This window comes from Alosa sapidissima, chromosome 6 (assembly GCF_018492685.1).
Source record: "Alosa sapidissima isolate fAloSap1 chromosome 6, fAloSap1.pri, whole genome shotgun sequence".
Taxonomy (NCBI): Eukaryota; Metazoa; Chordata; class Actinopteri; order Clupeiformes; family Clupeidae; genus Alosa; species Alosa sapidissima.
Window position 1 is genome coordinate 9,766,566 of NC_055962.1, and position 24,382 is coordinate 9,790,947.

The window sequence follows — 24,382 nt, forward strand, 5'->3', positions numbered from 1 at the left end:
GTCTTCACCCACTGGCCTCCTTAACACAACAACAACCAATGGCTACTGATGGAGTGAGTGCCCCATTGCCTGATCTGGTTAAAACATTGTCAGTGAAGACAGATAAGATGCGCAGTGACAGAGGCTAGACAGGACAGTGAGTGGAGGGGTGGTAACACTTTGAGAGAGACGGCTACCGGCGGTGTCTGGCCTCCTTCTCTCTCTCTCTCTCTCTCTCTCTCTCTCTCTCTCTCTCTCTCTCTTTCTCCCCTCTCTCTCTCTCTCTCCTCCTCCTCCCGCTCCTGCGCTCCCTCTCTCCTCAGGCGCCGAGCATCTTCTTGACCAGGTATCCGGGGAGGGAGTAGAGGAAGAGGCCCAGCAGGAGCAGGAGCAGCATCATCCCCAGCGTCTTCAGGATCAGCCAGCGGTAGTTGTGCCAGATGAAGTAGCGGATGGACTTCAGGGGGTTCATGAACCACATCAGACTCGTGTCCGGCCGACTTCACCAAACAACCACGGCCCCGCCCCCAATGGAGGGTGGCAATGGGCAAAGGAAAACAGGAGGAAAAGGTGGAAGGGGGGGGGGAGGAGGAGAGAAGGAGAGGAGGAGGGGGGTTGTAAATCAGAAGGAGACATGTGGGGGGAAAACAGAGGAAAGAAGAGGGGGAAAGGGAGGATGCGTAGTTGGGGAGATGAAGATGAGAAGATGAGGAGAGACAGAGCGAGGGTGAGTAGTGTTACGCAGAGGACGGCAGGAAGACAGCAGGACTGACTAGTGACCACGCTGACAGAGGGAGAGGTTCTGGAAGCACGAGGGCCGTTTCAAACACTGGTATCTGTGAACCTATTGAGGCTGTTTGAGCTAAAGCAGACAGGCCTTGCCAGAGGGAACGCACTTTAAATCTGAACAGTGACTCCTTTACCTCATCAATGACAACATACAGTAAGGAAGTACCAGTAAAATATGATAATTTTTCAAAAAATAGCTGTATGCGAACCTACCCACTATTTTATTTACAACAAAATTGCTGTCATAACAACAGTAGGACGTAAGGAAGGTAAATATGCAGTTGGCTTAGCACTTACTTGGGTTTCTCCAGAGGGTCTGGCTCATTACGTCCAAGCCCAACAGGACTCTTCTCAGCCTCCTCCGCAGTCATCAGGTGAAGCTCTGCTTCCACTTTCCCCTAGAAGCATTGACATATGCACTAGCTTAGCATGAGCACCAGTTTAGTACATGCACCAAATAAGACTGCTTAAACAACACAGTAGTACACTCATGCTCATAATTACAATTTAAAGGCACCCTTAACAAGATTTGCTCTTGGGGTCCCTCTCTGGTTGAGAAGCACAATAATAAACAACAATATGTATGTTTTGCAACAAAGTATGAGCATAACTCCGATATATAGAGGGGATACACCAACAGCAGCTCTTTTGCATTTCGATTTTAGAGCTGGGAGGCGTCGGGGTGGGGGGGTGGGGGGTGGGTTGTGGCAGTTTCCTACCTGAAACTAGTAAGTTGCTAGGTCGGTAATCGCCTACAGAGGGCCGCTCAGACAATGGCAGAAGTGCCGTTTCTCATGTTATGTGCCATTAAAATGATTTTGGAAACATTATGTTAAGGGTCAAAAAACTGTTAAGGGTGCCTTTAAGATTTGAGACCCCTGCTCTAGCATATGACATCAAAAACTACACTCGACACATAAACCGCTTGGGTCAGTTTCACGTCCATGGATTAAGCCTAGTCCTCGACTAAAAGAGAAACAAAATCTTAACCCATGTACAGGAAACCGGCTCATGAGTGTTCATATACAGTGTTCAGCTGCCCACTGTGTTTCACCGTTAGTGCGAGTTCGTCGTTCTCATCTCGAGCCACAAACGGCCACCAGCCTTTGACCCTTTTCTGTTTGAAGATGGAGATGGTGGGCAGGTCCTGCGCATTCAGTACCATGTCCAGAGAGCACTGTTTGGCCGTCTTCGCCCCACGCGTGAAACGGTTCAGGTCCAGTTCAATCGCACCTACGAGAACAGAGACACATCACATTATCAGGCCGCTCAAATATGGCAAAACCAAAATCATGATTATTTTGGTCAATATTATGATCACGATTATTAAGCACGATTACTCAATGGTTTTGGAGACATCATCCATTTTCTAAACTTTAAAAAAATATATATACAGTATATAATATAATTAAAACAAAATTCATGAGAGCACTGTTGTGGAATGCAATGCAGCAAAATAATCGTTGTATTTTGATGATGATGAACCAGTTAATTTGATTAATTGCACAGCCTTACCACATTATATATATAAAAAAATAGGCTTCTACCTATATAGTATAGGCCTAAGTGGCAAGCATCGGCCCTGTCAGTATGACAGCATGAATGATTGATGAGTGCTATTCCTGGTCTCAGAGAGCAGATGACTTTTGTTTAGGTTGTGGAGAACACCTGCTGATTAATTTACCTGCTTGCCCAGAACATGTAAACACTCACATTCTCCCATGTCTTTCAGTGTATAATCACTTTGTTCTCAATCAGGCTATAACAACTCATTCTTGATATGGCATCAAATGTTTCAGGTTAACACAGCTGCTTTTTTATCTTATGGGGTATGTAATTTACAATTATGAAACACATCATCATGACCATGGGTATTATAGACCATAGACATCTTTTGTGAAATGGACCCCCTGCTGAGCTACTGACATATCAAAACACACTGTCATTATCATGTCATATTGCAGCATAATTAAATGCTTTCAATTGAAAAACATGATCTGATGAAGACATGACAGACTTAATGTAATACCGCGATACTCTCTGTTGCGGTGTGTCCCCAATAGAAGTATTTGCTTGGTTTAGTACAAGGATGCCTAATAAACAACACCGAACTAAACAGTTGAGAGGCAGTAATGTCTTTCAGAGATGGCTCATACCCAGGAAGTCGTCGGCGGAGAAGTGATCAGCGTCCCAGACCTGCATTGTGAGCCGTGCAGGAATCTTGTACTCAGTTTCGTCCCAGGAGAACATGGACTCCTTCTTGGACATGACGATTTTCTCCTCGGCCATCAGGTAGTCGAAGGGGAAGACGAAGCGCCAGTTGAAGTTGCCCTCGCCGGTCAACGAGTGGTAGTGGACGTCCGTATCCTGCTTATCCTCCTGTTGACCCTTCAACCAACTGCTCGCGGGACAGCCGGGTCGTTTAGTCAGGGACAAACACAAACCAGTTAACACACACACACACACACACAGACAACACAACTGGAAGTGTGTGCTCTTTTCTATAGTCAAACAGCTTTCCAGGAGCACATGCAGGAATCTCTAAGACCCTGAGTGCACAGAGGAATCTCACTGCCTGGCAGCTTTCACCTTACAGTGGGATTGTCAGATAGGTCAGATCCACTGGCTGGTCTCTTAAGAATGTTCAGAATCTTGGTAAAGAACCTCCTGTATACTAGACTACCAGTGTGTATTTTATGTTTTCTTTTTTTGTTATTAATTATTATTTCAGCTTACTCTGTGCAGTTTTCTCAAAGCCCTCTGAGGTGACAATACAGTAGTTCTCATTAAAATGTCACTATTGAGAGAAAGTGGAATACAACATTATGTCTAATATTGAATCGGATGTTGATCCGCTTAGAGACTTATTAGCTTAGAGATTGTGCTTGAACCCATGGAATCAATACAGCTATGCAAAAATGCATCTTATAAACATGCTATCAGTCAGAAATTATGAAGAGGTAATAGGTTACATCTGAAGACAAATGAATTATATGAAAGAGAAAAAATAACAGAAGAAAGCTAAAAGTGCCCCTCCAGTTAGAAACCAGTGGTTCTGTGGTCAAAAAAGGTTAATATCTCCTTGCACTGATACAGCTTTTCTGTATCAGTGCACATTTAATGTAATTTTGTAGTGGTGAGACCCTAAAGTTACATATTGTAGTTTTTTTAAATTAATTTTGCTGTTATTAGTGTCAAATAAGTGATGGTTAATTGAGTGCTGAATTTGTACACTTCTTGAGGTTTATTTAAAGGCTGATTTTAAATTGGAGGGACACATCATGTCATGCAAAACAAGCCTTTTGAATTAAACAGGGAACAGCTGGTAACATCTACCAAACAAAACATGACATGAAAAACTTCTTTAAACACACACACACACACACACTCACTCAGAATATTTTTTGTCATAAAACAAGCTTGGTGTTCCCAGAGAAAAAGAAAGCGGCATTTTAGGCAAAGCAAACCGAGTCATAATATCTTTCATGACCTGGATTACTTAGGCAGACCATGGCCTCAGCACCCAGCAGAAGGGCATCATGCTTGCTACTTGTGCGGACAGCAGAAAAAAAAGATGTGTGGATGTGGCATGCATAGACAGCCATCTTTCTTCCCCCCTGCGGAGCTGAGGAGGAAGAGGAGGCCGAGTGCAGTGAGTGCCGAGGTGAGGTGACCTAACATGGCGAAGGAAGAGAACTGACTCCCGCTGAGAGAGATTGAGAGAGCAGCAGGGAGAGAGGAAGGGGTTAACATCTCCAGCGGGTGTCATGTGTGCCTGAGGGAATGCTCTTTAATAATTCAGGTGTATGGATGAACTGGATATGGTGCAAAATCTATTTGTCTTGCTGTCAAAGCTCCTGGCTTTTCACCATCACCGTCATCACATCTCATCATGTGCATCGCACTACAGCAAGGGGCGCACAGAGACAAAGTCTAGTCCACTCCAGAGCCCCATGGGTTGGTCAACTCAGGCGTCTGAGCGGAGACGAAGATGTCCACATTAATAATTAGTGTTCAAGACGCAGGCCTTTGAGTGCAAGTGAAGTGTGCAGATCCTCTGAGAGTAATGACTACTGCTGATGAGTGACATCACATCACCATGGCTACGCCAGCACAGATGCTAAGTGCAAAACCATAGTTTGTGTGTGTGTGTGTGTGTTGGGGGGTAGGGGTGGTGCGTGGGGTGTTGGTGGCAGTGAGGGGGAAGTAATTTTGACATAAAAAAAGAGTACCGAGATAATTGCTTGTCATTAGTAATAATGTGACATCCCTGTGATAAGTGGAACGTCCATGATAAATTAAGATATCTGTGGTGAATGGAACTCTGTGATAAAGTTGGGCATTTGTGATAAAGAAGAATCTCTGTGATGAAGTAGGATCTCTATAATGAAATAGGATCTCTGTGATGAAATACAATGTTTGTGATTGTATAGAATGTTTGTGATGATGTAGGATCTCTACAATTACACTACAGGATTTGATGTGGGTATGCAAACATGCGGACATTCTTCTCTAATGCTTCCATGCAGGAGATATGTCTCAAGCTTTGTGGACCTCAAGACCATAGCACATTAAGCAAGGGACTGCCCATTGTTCGGAAACATTGCAATGTGTTAAAATTGTTTAAGCTGGATCCCAGAGCCACGCTCAGCATGGGATATGGTGGCGATATCCTGATCAAAATTCAGCATTTACATTTGATCATCATTACATTACATTACATCATTACGAGATTACCCATAATGTAGTGTAACGGTAACATATTCAGTATACTTTTATAACTGATATGGTCCTGTGTGGTTTTCTGTTAGTATGAAGAAGAGTGTGTTAGTATACAGAAGTGTAGCGTGATTTGAGAGGACAGCTGAGGGAAGGGGCGGGGCTGCAACAGTGAGTTGTGCATGCTGATTGGTCAGCTGGGCTCGAGCCATGCGATGGATGGATCATGTTTACCCCCTGACATAGATGTCAGACATCTTCTCTCCTGTCATGAAAGCATCGTCTTCTAGAACTACGTCATCAGTGTTCCAAATTATAACACGCAGCTCATAGCTAAAGAGCAGCACAGCCATGACGCAGGAGGCCAGGGAGAACACAACAAACAAACAAACACAGACGGAAACCAACCAAAGAACGACAGGAGACAGAACGAAGGGAAAAGGGACACAGAAAGAGACAGAAAAACAGAAACAACAGCAAAACAAAACAAAACAAAACAAATAAAAAGAAAAGATTAACACCAAACCAGCACACACTTTTCGCACACCCACCCATACCTACCCCCTGACAAATATGTCACTGGACTTTTCCCCTGTGAAGTAATCATCGTCTTCCAGAATTACTTCGTCTGTATTCCATATTATCACCCTGAGCTCATATCTGCCGAGGAGTGGAGGGAAGGCATACGTCAGCACACTAGGGCATGTCAGCTCTCTGGACAGCACTGGACCACACACTCTGACACTCTACTGTGTCCACACAGTCAGCCAGTCTCCACTGTCTACAGCATTCACACTGGTCTTTAGTTTTAGTCACAGCATCATTCACACTGGTCTTTAGTTTTAGTCACAGCATCATTCACACTGGTCTATATTATCCATACAAGTCTATATCATTCACACTGATCTATATCATTCACACTGATCTATATCATCCATACAAGTCTATATCATCCATACAAGTCTATATCATTCACACTGATCTATATCATCCATACAAGTCTATATCATCCATACAAGTCTATATCATTCACACTGATCTATATCATCCATACAAGTCTATATCATCCATACAAGTCTATATCATTCACACTAGTCTCTAGCATTCAGGCTGAGAATTCGCCCCTCTGACGAGTCTGAGTATGTCATGGGATCCAATGTGACACATCATAAAATCAAACCAAATTTGGTCCGCCATCAATTTTTTTTGGCCCGTGCTCTGGTCAGAATTTCATTCTGTGTCAAAGTTCTATTGACTGAAAGACTGGTTGCAGTTCACTAACTGGCCACAGTTGAACATTGTTAGATGGAGCGATAGGCCATAGTCATGATGATGACAAGAGTGAGGAGAAGCTAGTAGCTAACCTGAACTGTCCAATTGTCATTGCTCAATGAAATCTATTTGTATTAATATTTTCTTTATTATTTATGCGTATTAATATTGTATGCATATTTCTTTTATTATTCCTTAATATGTGTTAAACTTGGAAACACATTGTGTATGTCTCCATTCCTGGAAAAAATATTGTTCTGAAGAATGTGGCAATTTGTCTAATAGGGGCATGTTGTGTTCTATATTAATTATTAATTCATATTGATACAAATTACATTCTTCTAAGACATACAATTTCTCCATATGCTTTTCTTTAAAGATTTTGATTACTTCAGATACACTATATATTTCTACTCCTTAAAACACAGTAAAGAGTAGTGTAGTAAGAGTACCTTTTATAGAATTTAAATTTTAGCACAAATATGCAATACATTTCAATTAAATAGTCCACGACTTGAACATTTAGTTTTGGCCCGCGGCCCTCCACCCTGATTCATTTTTGGCTCTTGACGGCAAAGAATTTGGGCACCCCTGATATAATGCGTTAGAATAAACAGAGATACTACCTATGTGTACAACAAGCCTCAGTGGCTGCATATGTTTTGATTCAAATTGGCTGTTACATTGCTACTTTCATTTATCCTACCATTTAGGCAATCCCTTCCTGGATGTGTTGCTGTTTACCTCTTTGGTTTCCGTGGTGATATGTCAAGAGCAGGCGCTGGTGCAGGCATGTCCATTGGAAACATGTCAACCCACATCTCAAGACGACCCTACAAACATGTCAGAAAAACAACAACAGCCCACATCTCAAGACGACCCTACAAACATGTCAGAAAAACAACAACAACAGCCCACATCTCAAGACGACCCTACAAACACGTCAGAACCACCAGCCCCCCCCGCCCCCCCACACACACACATCTCAATATGAACCCCAAATGTGTCACAAAAGATCAATGCAAAATGCAAAACACACAAACACACACACACAGACAGACACACACACACACACACACACACACAGACACACACACACACACACACACACACACACACACACACACACACACACACACACACACACACACACACCTGCTCAATGCCAGGCTTGTCTGGGTTGAATAGGGGTCTGGTCTCGACATGTTCTGGGATGAGTTTGCAGCCGACTCTGGGCATGTCCTCCCAGTGTTTGAGAACCGTCAGAGCCAGGTGCTCGTCTGTCTGCTTCTTCAGGCCTGCAGAACCACAGGAACATCTCAGGAATCAAATCCGGAACATATCAGGAATCAGATCAGGATGTCACAGCAGGAACATAACAGGTGAAAATTAGGAATCATATTAGGAATCATTGCAGGAACGTATCAGGAACATATCAGGAGTATATCAGGAGGATATCAGGAGAATATCAGGAATAATATCAGGAATCATATCAGGAACATAGCAGGAATAATATTAGGAGAATATCAGGAGAATATCAGGAGAATATCAGAAATCATATCAGGAACATAGCAGGAATAATATCAGGAACACCTAATGAAATCATGTCAAGAACACATCAGGAATCACATCTGATTCTTTACTATCCTACTTAGTCTGGTGGTACCTGAGCATGTCTGAGCATTGTAACATTTACCTTCCTTTCATTATGGGTTTACAGTGAAGGAGCACACTCAGGTCCAGACTATACAGCTGAACAGTATCTATCTTCTCCACTGAAGCTTCAGGGCTCTATACAGTTTTACAGGAAAGGAGCACACTCAGGTCCAGATGTTCAAACATTTGAGGTGCCCACTTGAGGTGTAATTCCCTCGCAAAAGTGTGCTTAAAAAGATGGCATGGTATGTACTATGAGTGCACAAATAGTTGGAGTATTGTGTATTGCATAATGCTCTAGTTCTACTCCAATACCCAACAATACTCCAACTATTTGTGATACACAATACATGATAAGAAGATGTCAACAAGTAGAGTTCTCTGCTTGTTGACATCTTCTTATCATGTATTGTATCATTTCATGACCGCTAAACTTTTGATTTAGTTTTGAGCAGTATTTAGGCCTATCTTCTCCACTGACACCTCAGGGCTCTGTACTGTACCATTCTCGTCCTCGATATCGGTTGTGGCGGTGAAGATGCGGTTAGCCACCTTCACCCTGCCCCCTGGGCCGTAGTGTGGTCCATCCAGCTTGCCGTCCTTGCACAGCTTGGCCAGGATCTGGGTGGGCTTCAAAGGGTCCCGCCATATGTTGTAACCATGGCTACGCACAGAAAGAGTAATCACCACAACTGCTTTTTTTAGATCACTTTGACACACACCAACAGGCATCAAAATAGCTGTCATAAGAGCTGTCCCCATGACAACAGTGAGATAAAGTGGCTTTCAAACACAGGACTTTAATAATCTATAGACCCTTTCAACAAGGTAAACAAAAACAATGCTTGAACATTCTATTTGGGCCCCAATCTACTTCCTCTGCATTAAGATAACATATGGAATGTTAAAAAGGAAGTCTTGTGGGGCCAACTATGATGCTGATAATCGAACTCTCTTGAAAGGGACCATATCTCCCTATGTCTTCATCTTCACCGTATACAAACCTACCTATACATTCTAATACAAGTATCATATTTCAAATCCATTCAATAACTGTCTCTGGGCTGGATAGGGAATCTTACATGCCTTTGCTCTTTATATATGACCATGTGGCATGCTTGACTCTAGACTGAGCTTAGCAAGCTCTGGGGATGCTAAAAACTGTTACTAAAGATCCCTCACTCTGAGCTGTTGGCTGTGTGTGGCATGTGTATGTTACAGATTCCTTCCAGTGAGTGGTTGGCTGCAATGCTGTGTTTGCTGTAGTAGCTGGCTCTGTGTGTGTGTGTGTGTGTGTGTGTGTGTGTGTGTGTTTGTGTTTGTGTTTGTGTGTGTGTGTGTGTGTGTGTGTGTGTGTGTGTGTATGTGTGTGTGTATTTATGTGTGAGTGTGTGTGTGTGTATGTTAAGATCCCTCACACAGAGTATTTAGCTGCAATGCCACACTCTGAGCAGTTGGCTGTGTGTAGCGTGTGTATAGATCCCTTACACTGAGTGTTTGGCTGCAAAGCCGCACGCACATGCTTCTGTGTTTGTGTGTGTGTGTGTGTATGTATGTGTGTATGTATGAGTTTGTGTGTGTGTGTGTGTGTGTGTGTGTGTGTATATGTATATATATATATTAAGATCCCTTACACTGAATAGTTGGCTGCGATGCCACACGTGGCTCTGTGTTTGCTGTAGTAGCGGTTCTCCAGGTCAATCCTGGTTTCTCCAATGAGGTCATCCGTGCCCACCAGATCCCAGTCGTACACGGAGACAGTCAGCATGGACTCCATGGGGAATGTGGCCTCAATGTCAAAGGACCTGAAAGAGGAAGACAGGACAGCGAGAGTGACATTATGTCATAACCCAGAGTGGCATATGTCAAAAGAAAAGTGGTGATTTCAACTGTCAATTAGGTGATTTGTCAATTATTTTACCCGTATCAAAGTTGCATAATTCAATTACATCAGTGCAGAACAAAGAAAGGTTACTCTTGGTCAAGGATAAAATAAACTCCAACAGACTTCTCCATCTCTAGATCCACTATAAATACATCAGACCGGATATGAGCAGCACTACTTTTACCTGAAGACAAATTCACTTTGAAAACACTGGATTCAGTTGTTAGCTCCAGTTTTATACCAGTAATTACAAACTCACTTTCCAAAGACGGGATTGAGTTGCTTGGAGATGTAGTTCTCCTTGTCCTTCAGCTCTGTCTTGCCCAGTTTGATGGCAATGTACGGGTCAGCTTTGCCATTGATGTCTGCGGGGTGTAAATCAGTGGCCTACAGAGACAGGAACCCAGTTAAGCATCCCTTCCGGCTTCAACTCTGGATGCTTTTCCACATACAACATGAAAAAAGTCAGCCAGTTTAACCATATATTAGACCAACTGAAACAATTGTAGTGTTGATATCAACTCCTTGATGTCAACCAACCTCCAATACATTGTCACAAAGAAAACACCAACAAAAGTATGCAACGACTAGGCAGTGACATATGGATAGTGTGAAACAATAATGCCTGGCGTCAGATACTGTTTATATCACTATAGCACTGATTGAGCTTTTGACAGAAGTGTCTACTAAGAACCATAAACATTAACCATAGACATACACATGCAGCATCACTGCAATGTGAGATTACTGATCATACTTTTTGTTTTAAAGACAGACAAAATGGATGGGCAAGTATCTTACCCGGACCACGTAAACCCTGACCAATACATTCATGGGATCGTTGTGGGGAATGTTCTGGAACATGCCCATGTTGGGGTCGAAGCCTGCCTCTCTGGAGAACTCATCCGACAGGGGCAGCTTGTACAAACACACCGACCCCTAGGTCAAAAGGTCACAAGAGGTCACAAGAGTGGACTGAGTAGTTAGAGGAAGTTGAAGCACAGCTGAAAAATAGTTGAGGCACTGATTGATCCAGCAGGTCCATAAATGGCAGTGCTGCCATCTAGTCTAGCAATTAATTTTTTTCATAAATAGACAGATTTAATTTAATTTCATTACCTCAGTAAATAGAGAGCGTCTCTAGCAGCGGAACATGATAGCCTTTAAATCCTGACCTGTGTTGTGCCAAATAGCTTTCTTCACATTATAATGTATTATGGAATCTACACATGTCTATAACACAAGGTCAGCAACATCTGCTTAGATGTGTGTGAGTCTTCATACAAGTATGTTGACAAACTGTGTACGTTGACAACTGTGATTGGCTGGTTTGGTTGTTGTACTTTGCATCTGAGATCTGAGATCTGCATCTGAGAAGCAGCCATGGCCTACTGGTTAGGGCTTCAGGCTTGTAACCGAAAGGTTGCCGGTTCGATCCCCGACCAGTAGGAAAAATGTGGGCGGAGGAAGTGGTTGAGAACTGCTCTCCCATGCCCACATCCACGGCTGAAGTGCCCTTGAGCACCTAACCCCTCACTGCTCCCTGAGCGCCGCTGTAGCAGGCAGCTTACTGCTTCGGGTTAGTGTGTGTTTCACTATTTGCAGAGACCAAATTTCCCTCAGGGGATCAAAAGAGTATATACTTACTTATACTTAGATGTGTTCAACTGGTTTGATTATTGTTTTTGAATCTGAGATGCATCTGGCAGATTTGATTGCCATACTTTGAATCTGAGCTGTGATAGCTTGATTCACGTGCGTCGACTCTGAGCTGTGACCTGCTGATTTGATTCTCAACCGATGAATCTTAGATGTGATTGACTGGTTTGATTGCCATACCTTGAACCTGCCCACAATCCTGTCGTCATCGGCCATGTGGTGTTCATCGTCGTCTGCAGCTTTCCCCCGGTACAAGTTGAAAGTGTGGAGCCAGTCCTCAAAGTTATTGAACTCACCCTCCAGCTCCTTATTGTACGCCTGGACAAGCACACCAAACAACACCACCGACAGAACTGGAGTCAGCAGAACTCAAATCAATGTCACCTTTATACAATACATTACACACATCAAACAGACACTGATTTATCCCTTTCAATTAGAATTGAATTCCATTCCACAAAATTCCATTCCACAAAAGCGCTTGGCTGTGAAAGGGCTTCTCTAGAAGAGTGTGACTGTAACTAATAAAGCTTGGCTGTAAAGGGGCTTCTCTAGAAGAGTGTGACTAACTAAAAAAGCTTGGCTGTAAAGGGGATTCTCTAAAACAGTGTTACTGTAACTAAAAAAGCTTGGCTGTAAAAGGGATTCTCTAAAACAGTGTTACTGTAACTAAAAGAGCTTGGCTGAGTGGAGACTGACCAGCAGCTCGTCCACCCTGGGCTTGGTGGGCCGTTTGTCCTGGGCCTCGGCCGAGTGGTTCTTCTTCTTGTCCTTGGAGCTCTTGCTTTTGTCTTTGACCTTCTCTTTGGGTTTGGTGCCTTTCACAGGGGAGTCATCCACTTTCAGCTCTGAGTGGTCGAGGTGGGGGTGGAGGTGAGGGTGGGGGTGCGGGCCGGATGGGGTGGGATGTGGATATGGGATGAACACGGAATCACGAGACTATGAAATGTGGAATTTGCAACATGTGGAAAAGAGCTGGAAAGCGGAGATTCCAACATGGGGAAAACTCCACAATCATGAACATGAAAGTTTGCCCTTACAACCACCTCCAGCAATCACCAAGGGCCACAGTGTGCATTTGTCCATATTCACAATTATTCACATTAATAACTAAGAATTCACAATTAACCAAAATAATTTATTTAATGCCATTAAGCAAACCTTTTACAACAGGCCTTATATCATTTACATGTATAGGCCTATTTTAGGCTTAAAATATAACAGGGGAAAAAGCTATGGACTAATTTAACTTGAAGCAAAGTTTGTCATGCAGAGTTAGTGGACACAGAGCTATCAGTCAGCTCAGTCATTAGCATTCTCCAGGCAGTGGTAGTGTTCCATCTTATACACAGGCAGATACAATGCTCAGCTGTTGTGTGGTGATGTTAGTGTGGGATTCTATTTTATGGCATCTGGGATAATACAGTATGAGATGGTTGTGATGTGAGGGATGAGATGCAATGATAACTCAGGCATGCAAAGTGCTCATGCATCAGTGTCAACAAGGAAAGCAGTAGAACTCTAAATACAACTAAATTGCAAACAGGGGTAAAAAAGTTGAGGTTATATTGGTGAATTGTTAAACAAAAATAATATTCTTATATTTCATATATATTTATTCTACTTAGTCATTAGCAAGAGGATCAGCAGCTGTAGCCGACCATGCAACACCACCCGCACAATCACTTTCGTCATGGCAGGGGAGCGACCACGGACAGGACAGAGAGGACGGCAGCAGGGATCCTCGCGACCGCCCAGGACTGGCAGCTCTCTGTGGACCTGGAAAAACAGCTGCGATTTCTCCAGCACATTGTCAGCACTACCCGGAGACCAGACATCTTCCTGGTCTCAGAGAGCACCAACAGCATCATCATCATCACCATAGAGCTGACAGTGCCGTGGGAAGATCGCATAGAGGTGGCTCACGAAAGAAAAAAGGCCAAGTGTGATCAGCAGGTTACCATCTGTCGCAGACAGGAAGGCTGGGTGCATGCCCGTTGAGATGGGCTGCAGAGGTTTTGTGGGACACTCACTCTAGAAAGCCTTAAGCACATTGGGCATAGCAGGAGTGGCAAGGAGCAGAGCCATCAAGAACACCACCAAAGCAGCTGAGAAAGCCTCAAGATGGCTTTGGATTCAGAGACATCCATGGGGACAAGTTAGTGCCACCTGAACACAAGCCACAGCCTAATCAAGCGGGTGGGCCGCCTTAGCGAGGGTGTCTGATGTTGAAAGACCGGAAACACCTGACGACCCTCAGTTACATCACCGATGATGTGTTCAGGCGCATCGAGGAAAACTAGATGCAGTCTGGGGCTGCCAGAGAGGCAGCGAATAAATTCATTTAATCGAAGGTAGACAAGGGACTCAAAATAATGCAATTACTTTGAGGACACACTCCTTCATCAGAAAACAAATTAAGCTAACTCTAAATAGCTATGGCGCAAATAGCTATTTCACCACAGGAAATTGTTCTGCTTAATTCGTTTGTGAGCTCAACTCATGACCTTGAATCTAGCTTAGCAGAAAACAGAGCTGCAAGCTGAATCTTCGAGACCTTTTGTCTAGGTGGAGATGAAAACTGAATGTAGACCAGTAAGGGAGTTTCCATTGCGAAATTACAGCAGCTTGTTTGTTTTAGGAGATAGGGGAACCTGTCAGTAATGTGACGTGATATGACTTGTTGTACCTGCTCCCTCTGCGGCAATCTCCAGGTCTTCTCTCTCATCCGCCTCTGCCTGGGCGGCCTCCTGTGCTCGCAATTTCTGAGGGACAGAACACATACGACCACTTTTCTAGAATGTTCCTGAATGAATACAAACTGAAGGATCATGACTGTCTCTGAAGAATGCAAACACACACACACACACACACACACACACACACACACACACACACACACACAAACACACCAAATGACATGCCTGTGTGTATATGTATGTTTGTGTGTATATTTGTGTGTGTGTGTGTGTGTGTGTGTGTGTGTGTGTGTGTGTGTGTGTGTGTGAGTGTGTGTGTATGTATGTGTGTGTGTATGTGTGTGTGTGTGTGTGTGTGTGTGTGTGTGTGTGTGAGTGTGTGTGTGTGTGTATATATGTGTATATATGTGTGTGTGTGTGTGTGTGTGTGTGTGTGTGAGTGTGTATTGGTTAAAAACACACCACTCCGCTCCACTCACCTCCATCATGGTCTCTATGGAGGCGAAGTATTTGGACCACCAGTCCAGCATGCTCTCGTCCAACTCCTCCTCCTCTGGCTCCTCTCCTTTCTTCTTCTTCTTCTTCCTCTTCTGTCCATCTTTGTCCTTCTCCTCCTCATTCTGCCGCACAGAAAGAGAGTGCTCACGACCTGACATTCTCACTGCACTAGAGTGTCACATGGTTGTTATCACCGAGCGGGTGGAAAATGTCAAGTGCCGAAGTGGTATTGAGAAAGATGAGATGGCATTCAGTGAATCAGTGGGAAATATATCCAATTAATGCTGACATGGTATTTGTGTGTGTGTGTGTGTGTGTGTGAGTGTGTGTGTGTGTGTGTGTTAGCCTAGAAATCCAGACACACCCTAGTGGCAGCAAATGTAATTTGCCAGGGTAGTCTAGCAACTCTCCGTTGGCTTGCGGAAAAATTAAACTTCGATCAGGCCAATCACATCATGTATAGAGTCGGTGGGCGGGCTTAACATAATGATGACAGAGTTGCGACGGTTCCCTGCTACTTGATAACAAAGAAGATGGATGCTGCTGCTGGCCAACAGTGTGACACAAGTTAAGCTTTTTTAAGTTGGCAAAAGTTTGATCAACTAGCCAACTATTGGTGGGAGAACGCATGGGACTCATGAGTTGTAGCGTAGAGTAGAGTCTATCCTATTGCATGCAGAAGGAATTTGAAAGACAACCGTTTATCCCGGCTGTAGAGAGGATGGAGCACTGCGAATGGTGAGTTCCCAAACCCTACATCTTGATGTGGGTCTGACTCGTCAGGCTATGTGTGTGTGTGTGTGTGTGTGTGTGTGTGTGTGTGTGTGTATGTATGTGTGTGTCTGTGTCTGTGTGTCTATGTCTGTCTGTCTGTCTGTCTGTCTGTGTGTGTGTGTGTGTGTGTGTGTGTGTGTTACTTGAAAATAAATGAGCCAAGTTGCATCGCATATCTTATCGAACTCACTCCCAGTTAAACTTACCACATCAATTTTAACAACTGCATCTGACGTCTACAGGGGTCGGCGTCACACATAACACAAAGAAGAGAGTCACACCAAAAACACAACTGGTAACACATACACAGAGCACAAGCATATGACACTATTACAACAACAAAACACATCACTCTTCAACAACAATTACAATCTATTAAAATGCAGCGATTCCAGCAAGACCTTAAAGGGCAAATGACTATAGAGACAGAGGGCCTTAGATCATGGCCAGGGTGGATTCATTAGAGATGAAGCAGCTTTTTGTGGCGTGTAAAAGTGTAGAGTGTGCTATGTGGCATTAAAAAAAAAAATGGTTGTGTATGTGGTCAGTGAACCGGTCGTGTTTGTAGTCAGTAAACCGGTCGTGTTTGTGGTCAGTGAACCGGTCGTGTTTGTGGTCAGTGAACCGGTCATGTATGAGGTCAGTGAACTGGTAATGTATGTGGTACTAAATGTGGTCGTTTGCCTGCTGGTCATCTGTGAGTTGTTCCAGTAAATGTGGTTTATCTCTGAGCTATTCTATGGGGTGTTAAGGCTGCTGGTCATCTGTGTTATCAAATAAGGTGTGTGTGTGGGAGTTATGTGAGTGTGTGTGTGTGTGTGTGTGTGTGTGTGTGTGTGTGTGTGTGTAGGGGCAACATCTGGGAGTCTACTGGTTACTCACGGCATCCAGCTTGACCACAGTGTCCATCTTCTTGACGTTAATCTCTGGCTCCATGTTGACCATGATGTCACCTGGGGGGCGAGAGGGGGTGTGGGAGTGGGAGCGAGAGCGGGACGCCCCGTTGGTCAGCGCCGTGTAGCCGTTCAGCAGACTAGCTGGGGTCACAGGTCAAGCGTGGTCAAGGGTGGAGCCCAGGACAGAGGCAGGAATGAGGGGAGGACAGCGTCGCCATCAGCCACGGAGGAGGACGAGTGGAGGAGGACGAGTGGAGGAGGAAGAGGAGGAAGAGTGGAGAGGAGGAAGAGGAGTGGAGTAGGAGGAAGAAGTGGAGAGGAGGAGGAGGAGTGGAGGAGGAAGAGGAGGAGGGAGAGAGGAGGAAGAGGAGGAGGAGGAAGAGAAGGAAGGAACAGGTGAATACAGCAGAAGGATGTAGCTTTTAGCTCATGAGGGAGGAAGATGTGGTTAAGAGAACTAGGGTGGACTTATCAGGGACAGATTTGAAGATGCAGGGAGACTGGAATTGCTTCTCCCTTTATTGTCTGAGTTTCTAGCTGACAGTGAATATACTAGTGTACGCTGTTAAAAGAGTGCTTCAGCTGCTTTTGAAAACATTTCAAACCGTCTGAAGAGTGAGCATTCGAACACAGAAGTTCTCTACCAAACAGACACAAAAGTAGAGTTTTTTCTGGTTGAAAAGTAAGGTTATGTCTTTCTTTCAGAGAACCTATAGAATTAGACAACAGTGTGTGTGTGTGTGTGTGTGTGTGTGTGTGTGTGTGTGTGTGTATGTGTGTGTGTGTGTGTACCATGTATTATCAGTATAAAAATATGTGTACCCTTGTACACATACTTGTAGTTAACTTGATCATGCATGTTCATGTACAAGAGAAGAAATGTGCAGTGTTTGTGCATGTGTGTGAGTATGGGTGCATGCGTACGTCCATGCGTATGGGTGCGTGGGTGCATGTGTGCATGTGTGTGTTTGTGTGTGTGTGTATGTGTATGTGTGTGTGTGTGTGTGTGTGTGTGTGTGTGTGTGTGTGTTTGTGTGTGTGCATTTTGTTTGTATGTGTGTGGGCATAGGAGTGTGTATGTGTATGTGTATGTGTGTGTGTGTGTGTGTGTGTGTGTGTGTGTGTGTGTGTGTGTGTGTGTGTGTACCTGTTTGGCCCCAGCTGTTGGCATTGGTCTTGCCTGGTGCGATGTAGAGGAACTTGCGTAGGCTGGTGACCGCATGGGAGCCCACCAGGGTGTAGCGGCCAAAGGCGCGGCAGTCCACCACCCGGATGTTGAGAGGAGGGTGCAGCAGCTCGTTCTCAGGCAGGTCCTGAAGGTCAGAGGTCAATGGAGTTGCTATGACACTGTGTTGCATATCAGTGTACATTCATGTTAACCCGTCAAAGTCAGTGCAGACCACTGGCTGGACCATCGTTAGATTTTTGCCTTTCCTCCTTTGATATTTCTTTTTTTTTACTTCCAAATATCTTTATCTTTCTTTCTTTCTTTCTTTCTTTCAAATATCTACTGTATGTATTTATCTATCTTACTCACCACTTCGAACCATTTGACGAGGGTGCTGAAGTTGGGGTTCTTCTTGTAGTTCTGGATGAGCGAGGACTGGACCCCTCTGCCGGCACACTCAATGTCCACACGTGGCCGATCCACCTGGGCCAGGTTGACGCGCTTCAGGTCCCTCAGGCCCCAGAACAGCACCTGGGCAGGACACACACGCACGCACGCATGCACGCACACACACACACAAACACACACACACACACAAACATACGCACACATACACGCACATACACACACACACACACACATTCAAAGGCATGAACACACACATGAACAGTTAGACACATAAACACACACAAACACACATACAAACACACAAACACACATACAAACACAAACAAACACATACACACATAAACAAACAGACATAGTTAAGCATCTGCTGCAGTGGGTTCTGAAGCCCTAAAGCTCTGTGTGTCTCAGCAGTTGTCAGGGTCAGCCTGCGATTCCCTCACCTCGATGCGGTACCGGCTGAGGATGGGTCGGATCCCCAGAGGAACGGGCAGGATGGGCCCACGCTCCGAATCCGTCGGCCCGTCGATCGGGGGTAAGCTCCCTTTCCCAGCAGGACCCACCTGGGTGAAGTAAGACAGCACGACCACAAACATTACCCAGGGAAACATCACCCATAAAGCCCAATTATCTGGCATTATACACTCCCAGGAGTACTGCATCTCCAGCAGCACTGTATGTGATCTCATAAATGACATTAGTCAGTCTTTCCTTTTCTTCTGAGCTCCGCTTTAAAGATAGCGTGGAAAATGAGACACAGCATAGAGACGGCTACAGCATCAGAAGAGATTGCCAATAGAGATGCACTATAGAGACAGTTACAGCATCAGAGGAGATGGCCTACAGAGCGGCGCTATAGAGACAGTTACAGCATCAGAAGAGATGCACTATAGAGACAGTTACAGCATCAGAGGAGATGGACGATAGAGACAGTTACAGCATCAGAGGAGATGCACTATAGAGACAGTTACAGCATCAGAAGAGATGGACGATAGAGACAGTTACAGCATCAGAAGAGATTGACGATAGAGACAGTTACAGCATCAGAAGAGATTGCCAATAGAGATGCACTAGAGACAGTTACAGCATCAGAGGAGATGGTCTAGAGAGAAAAGGCTGACCCAACCCAAAGAAACACTGGCTCTAAGACCCATCAGGACCTGGTTCAGAACCCAGACCTGGACCCAGACCTGTGGCACACTGCACCCTGGCATGTGGGCTAGACCTGTGCTAGACCTGGACTACACATGTTCCAGACCTTGGCTTAACCTAGGCTACACTTGTGCCAGACCTAGGCTAGACACAAGCTTAACTTTGTCTACACCTGTGCCAGACCCATTACCAGGTCTGAGCTAGACCACATGTGGTCTACACCTGTGATAAACCTAGGTGAGACCTGTGCCTGACCTAGGCTAGAGCCGGGCCCAATGTGGCCCAGATGTGACTCAGAGCTAGTGTGTCCCTGGGTGGGTGTGGAGCAGAGAGGCAAAAGCAGCACCTTGATCTGAGGAACAGCAAAGTTATGCACGGCGATGAGAGCCCTCCGGATCTCCTCATCGTCATAGGGGATCTGGGTCAGAGGTCACGCACGGCACAGCCAGCAGCAAAGAATCATGGGATGGAAGATCACATGACCAAACACGGATGGAGTGATGAAGAGAGACAGAGAGACGCACATGGAAAAGAGAGACAGAACGACAGGAAAGGAAGAGAAAGAGAAAGGCTCTCTTTTGTGTTCAATAAAGTAGCAAAGTGACAGATAGCAAAGTGACAGATAAAGTGACAACGTGTCAGGAGAGCAGGTAAGCAAGCACTACTGTGAATCTATGGAGGAAGTACTAGCCTCCTTCAGTAGGTCCTTCAGTTACACTCTGGAGGGTTTCATTTAAGCGCTAGTTTGTAAGTCAGTCCTCTGATCTCCTTTATAATGACGTTGCAGAGTCACATGTCCTGCTGTATTTACAAGTGTGTGTAGCATTTACTGTAAACACACACACACACACACACACACACACACACACACACGTATGTATGCGCACACACACACACACACACACACACACACACACACACACACACACACACACACACACACGCACGCACCTGCAGCAGCTCAAAGGCAGCGAGGAGTTCCCCAGCGGTGCAGTTGCCCCTGTAGATCTGGTAGTACTCCAGCTGTGGGGGGAATCGGGGCGGGCCATAGTGCTCATCAACCATCTTTGTCACAGGCTTGGCAAATGTGCGGCCAATGTACTCAGCCTTGCCCTGTGTGCCATTGATCAGAAAATAACATCAATGTTACACTTCCACCTGTGGACAGCAGGGGACAGTATACTCCTACGAGTGAGCTAGGTGAGCCGAAGAATGTTTTAAAAGAAAGTTACTAAAGCTAAAAGGAATATGCCTCAGTTACAGAATTTACACAAATGCTGGTTTATTATTATTCACACAATTCAAATTGATTAGTTAACAACAAAGCTGCAAAATACAATATTAATAAAAACATAACTAGTGTTACATTCTGGAGTTAATGGGTTGTTTGTTTTATGCAACAACAAAAAAAGAGTCAGAATCTGTTCAGTTTGTTGTTATTATTCACTGCATCAGTCAACAGGAAGGAGCCAAGCACTTCAGCACTGCAAAATTAGAGTAAGGTCTGTGCTACACCAGGCGCGTAACTGAAGCGTTCCGTTCGCGTTGCGTCTGCTGCAACAATTAGCTTCCATTATAATCAATGGAAGTAGCTACTCCAGATGTGACAGTGGGGCGTACATTTGAAAAAAATAGACCATTCATCTAAAATGGATTTTACGCGTCGCGAACGGAATGCTTCAGTTATGCGCATGGTGTAGCTCATACCTTAGTCACATTCATTACTGTAGCTGATGCTTTGTTGATGCTACTGCAATTCATGCTAATTAAGGGAACTTCAATGTAAATTATCAAAAAAAAATGCAACAAGAATTAAATGAATGATATGAAAATAATAAGACACCGTTTGTTGGACATTCATCTGTAATAGATCATCTTATTCAGTCTCCTATAAGCAACAAATGAAATAAACAATATTCAATACCAATGAAATTCAAACACAAAATGGAAACTTTAATATGCTCTACTACTAAAACTACTTGTGATCAAGAATAATGTTGTTGCTACCAACAGCACTACTATTACTAGAACATTCATAGCAATGGAAAAGGTGGTCTAATAGACAATTTTGCAACTATTTAAGTTAAACCTTGATCACTTTCTAAAGCCCAAATAAAAAGAGGTTTTCACGGAGAAGAGACATTGCAGTCATCAGATGTTCACAATGAGCAGTAATACTCTTGCAGCCACCTCTTGCATTGCACACAGATTTATCCACAGGCATACAATACCCTGGCACACACACAGACACACACACACACACACACACACATACACACTCACATACACACTCACATACTCACTCTCTCTCACACACACACACACGCACACGCACACGCACACGCACACGCACACGCACTCACACAAACACTCACACACACTAACACACTCACACTAAGAACAAAAGAAAAACACAATAGAGGTCTGCGCGGGACTGATTTTCCAGTCCCGCTCCCGCCCGCTCCCGCATTAATGTGTCATTTTTAGTCCCGCTCCCGCCCGCATCTGTAACATGATGTCCCGCTCCCGCCCGCTAAAGCCCGCATGCAGGAGGGACAGCCTATTCAGCTTTTCTTTCTGTCTCACGAAAGGAGCACACACACCTGAGAAAGACTCCAGATGTCAGTTTCTTGGTTCTGAATGTAGGCTAACAACTGAAGTAGGCCTAGCCTTATGCCCTCTTCCTCGGTCATGCTTTCGATTTCGAGTTTTGACAATGAGCAGCAGGAACAAATTGAACCCACGTAAACGACAATATAGACTATAGGCCTGCTATCCGTCAGTTATGCTTAAACACCGTTTTTTAATGCTGCCTAACAGAACATCCAGCTGAACTATAGTTATGAACAGTACTTCGTCATTTCCATATTTCATTTTATGCACATATTTAATTTGCGGGAGTGCAGTGAATCATCGGTTTGTCCCGCACCCGCGAACGCACCTCTCTCATCCCGCCCGCTCCCGCAAAGAGCTTTCAAAAGTTGTCCCGCGCCGCACTCTTATGCGTCGGGACCCGCGGGTCTACCGCGGGAGTGCAGACCTCTAAAACACAACACCAAGACACACACACACACACACACACACACACACACACACACACACACATCTATAAAGCCTAGTGCAGTGCACACACACTCAGACTAGTGTCCTACTAGAGGCACCACCCATCTAGTGCTAGTGGAGCTGAGGTAGTGATACTTATCAGCATCCTCACCCTGAGTTGGCCCACGCGAGGTTAAACAGGAACAAACACACAGGCAGCACAATGAGACACACGTCAACACACTCTCAGCAATCAGCAGTGTTAAGGCACCAGACAGGAAGTGGCAAAAAAACAGGGAGACAGGGAGACTTCCTCTTCCTGTTTATTATTATGGGATGTCTGAGAGTGAGACAGGGCTGGACTGGAGTCTTACCACCGTGTCCTGGTCGTAGATCTCTATGACGATGATGGGGGGGTCATCACGGAGCTCGCTGGCCTCACCGTAGAGCTCCACGTTATCAAAGACCAGCAGCTGATCCCACGTGGGGCAGAGGGTCTCACTCAGCACCTACACACACACACACACACACACACACACACACACACACACGCTTATACACATACTAATGCATATGCACTCATGTCCACACAGTAAACATTTCTAAGAGGCAAATAAAATACAACAAAAACTTTCCATGGTCCCCTGCATATACTCCCTCCCCCTTCCAACACACACACACACACACACACACACACACACCCTCTAACACACTCTCCGCTCTCCCTCCCTCCCTCCCTCTCTCTCTCTCTCTCTCTCTCATGGCTGGCTCACCTCTGTGACTTGGCTGTGTGTGGAGAAGAAGACTCTGGCGAAGGGGTCAGACAGGCCGCTGCTATCAGCGGCAAACAGACTGCGGGCTTGATACATGTGAGCTCTCAGCTGGAACACCTGCTTCACTGCACACCCACACACACACACACACACAGATGCACAAACACACACACACACACACACACACACACACACACACACACAGACACACACACACGCACACACACGCACACACACACACACACACACGCACACACACGCACACACATGCACACACACACACACACACACACACACACACACACACACACACACACACACACACAGGATGGGAGAGCAGAGAGAGAAGGAGTGGGGTCAAGAACAAGACAGAGAGGTTGAGACTAAAGGGATCTTCTCAGGCAGTGGGATCTCATATATTGAGACTAGTGAAATGCAGAATCACTTCATCTCAGGGGGGCAATCAGAAGCGTATTGGGAGACTTTGCAGCAGTTATGACTCACACCACTGTTTTACTGACTGATTACGATCACACTCACTGTAACTGAGTGCAGCTCTCCAGTAGCCTGCAGAAACATTCACTTACTGACACTTACTGAGTCCTGCACAGTAACATTTTTTTGCTCTACAACAATAATTATTACAATAAGAAAAAAAACTTACAGACAGATGTGGTTCATACTTGACAAAGCTGTAGTGCCTCTTTCCCACTGCACACTGGAGACACTTGAATACCAAATGTATACTTGCAGTTTGATGATTTCTATTATACTTACTAGTGCATACTATGCTGATCACACACTGCAGAAGTACATAGTTACTTTTTTGTATTAGGAAGCTGAAGTGCACACTAATTACTGTGCACTAGGCAGCTGAAGTGCACACTAAATACTGTGCACTAGGCATCCGAAGTACATACTTACTGTTGTGTACTACAAGGCATCTGAAGTACATACTTATTGTTATGTACTACAAGGCATCTGAAGTGCATACTTAGTGTTGTAGACTAGGCATC

At 44.8% G+C, this 24,382-nt stretch overlaps 1 protein-coding gene across 2 annotated transcripts in view; it reads right to left on the bottom strand.

The window, feature by feature from the left end:
• otofa (otoferlin a) overlaps positions 1 to 24,382 on the bottom strand; it is a 129,959-nt gene that overhangs the window by 5,643 nt on the left and 99,934 nt on the right. Inside the window, exons 24-46 of one of the 2 annotated variants that reach the window (XM_042094384.1) lie at positions 23,367 to 23,491; positions 22,968 to 23,102; positions 20,503 to 20,664; positions 19,898 to 19,969; positions 18,843 to 18,962; positions 18,364 to 18,525; positions 17,974 to 18,139; positions 16,813 to 16,967; positions 16,137 to 16,166; positions 15,138 to 15,278; positions 14,649 to 14,724; positions 12,659 to 12,807; positions 12,140 to 12,277; positions 11,102 to 11,239; positions 10,560 to 10,687; positions 10,050 to 10,220; positions 8,919 to 9,079; positions 7,915 to 8,057; positions 7,504 to 7,592; positions 6,049 to 6,147; positions 2,925 to 3,166; positions 1,823 to 2,001; positions 1,066 to 1,166 (exon numbers count right to left, since the gene is read on the bottom strand). In XM_042094384.1, the coding sequence (XP_041950318.1) occupies positions 1,066 to 1,166; positions 1,823 to 2,001; positions 2,925 to 3,166; positions 6,049 to 6,147; positions 7,504 to 7,592; positions 7,915 to 8,057; positions 8,919 to 9,079; positions 10,050 to 10,220; positions 10,560 to 10,687; positions 11,102 to 11,239; positions 12,140 to 12,277; positions 12,659 to 12,807; positions 14,649 to 14,724; positions 15,138 to 15,278; positions 16,137 to 16,166; positions 16,813 to 16,967; positions 17,974 to 18,139; positions 18,364 to 18,525; positions 18,843 to 18,962; positions 19,898 to 19,969; positions 20,503 to 20,664; positions 22,968 to 23,102; positions 23,367 to 23,491 (3,082 nt within the window). Of the gene's footprint in view, positions 1 to 287; positions 480 to 1,065; positions 1,167 to 1,822; positions 2,002 to 2,924; positions 3,167 to 6,048; positions 6,148 to 7,503; positions 7,593 to 7,914; positions 8,058 to 8,918; positions 9,080 to 10,049; positions 10,221 to 10,559; positions 10,688 to 11,101; positions 11,240 to 12,139; positions 12,278 to 12,658; positions 12,808 to 14,648; positions 14,725 to 15,137; positions 15,279 to 16,136; positions 16,167 to 16,812; positions 16,968 to 17,973; positions 18,140 to 18,363; positions 18,526 to 18,842; positions 18,963 to 19,897; positions 19,970 to 20,502; positions 20,665 to 22,967; positions 23,103 to 23,366; positions 23,492 to 24,382 lie in introns of those variants that run through there. The other variant, XM_042094385.1, reaches the window with a different exon arrangement.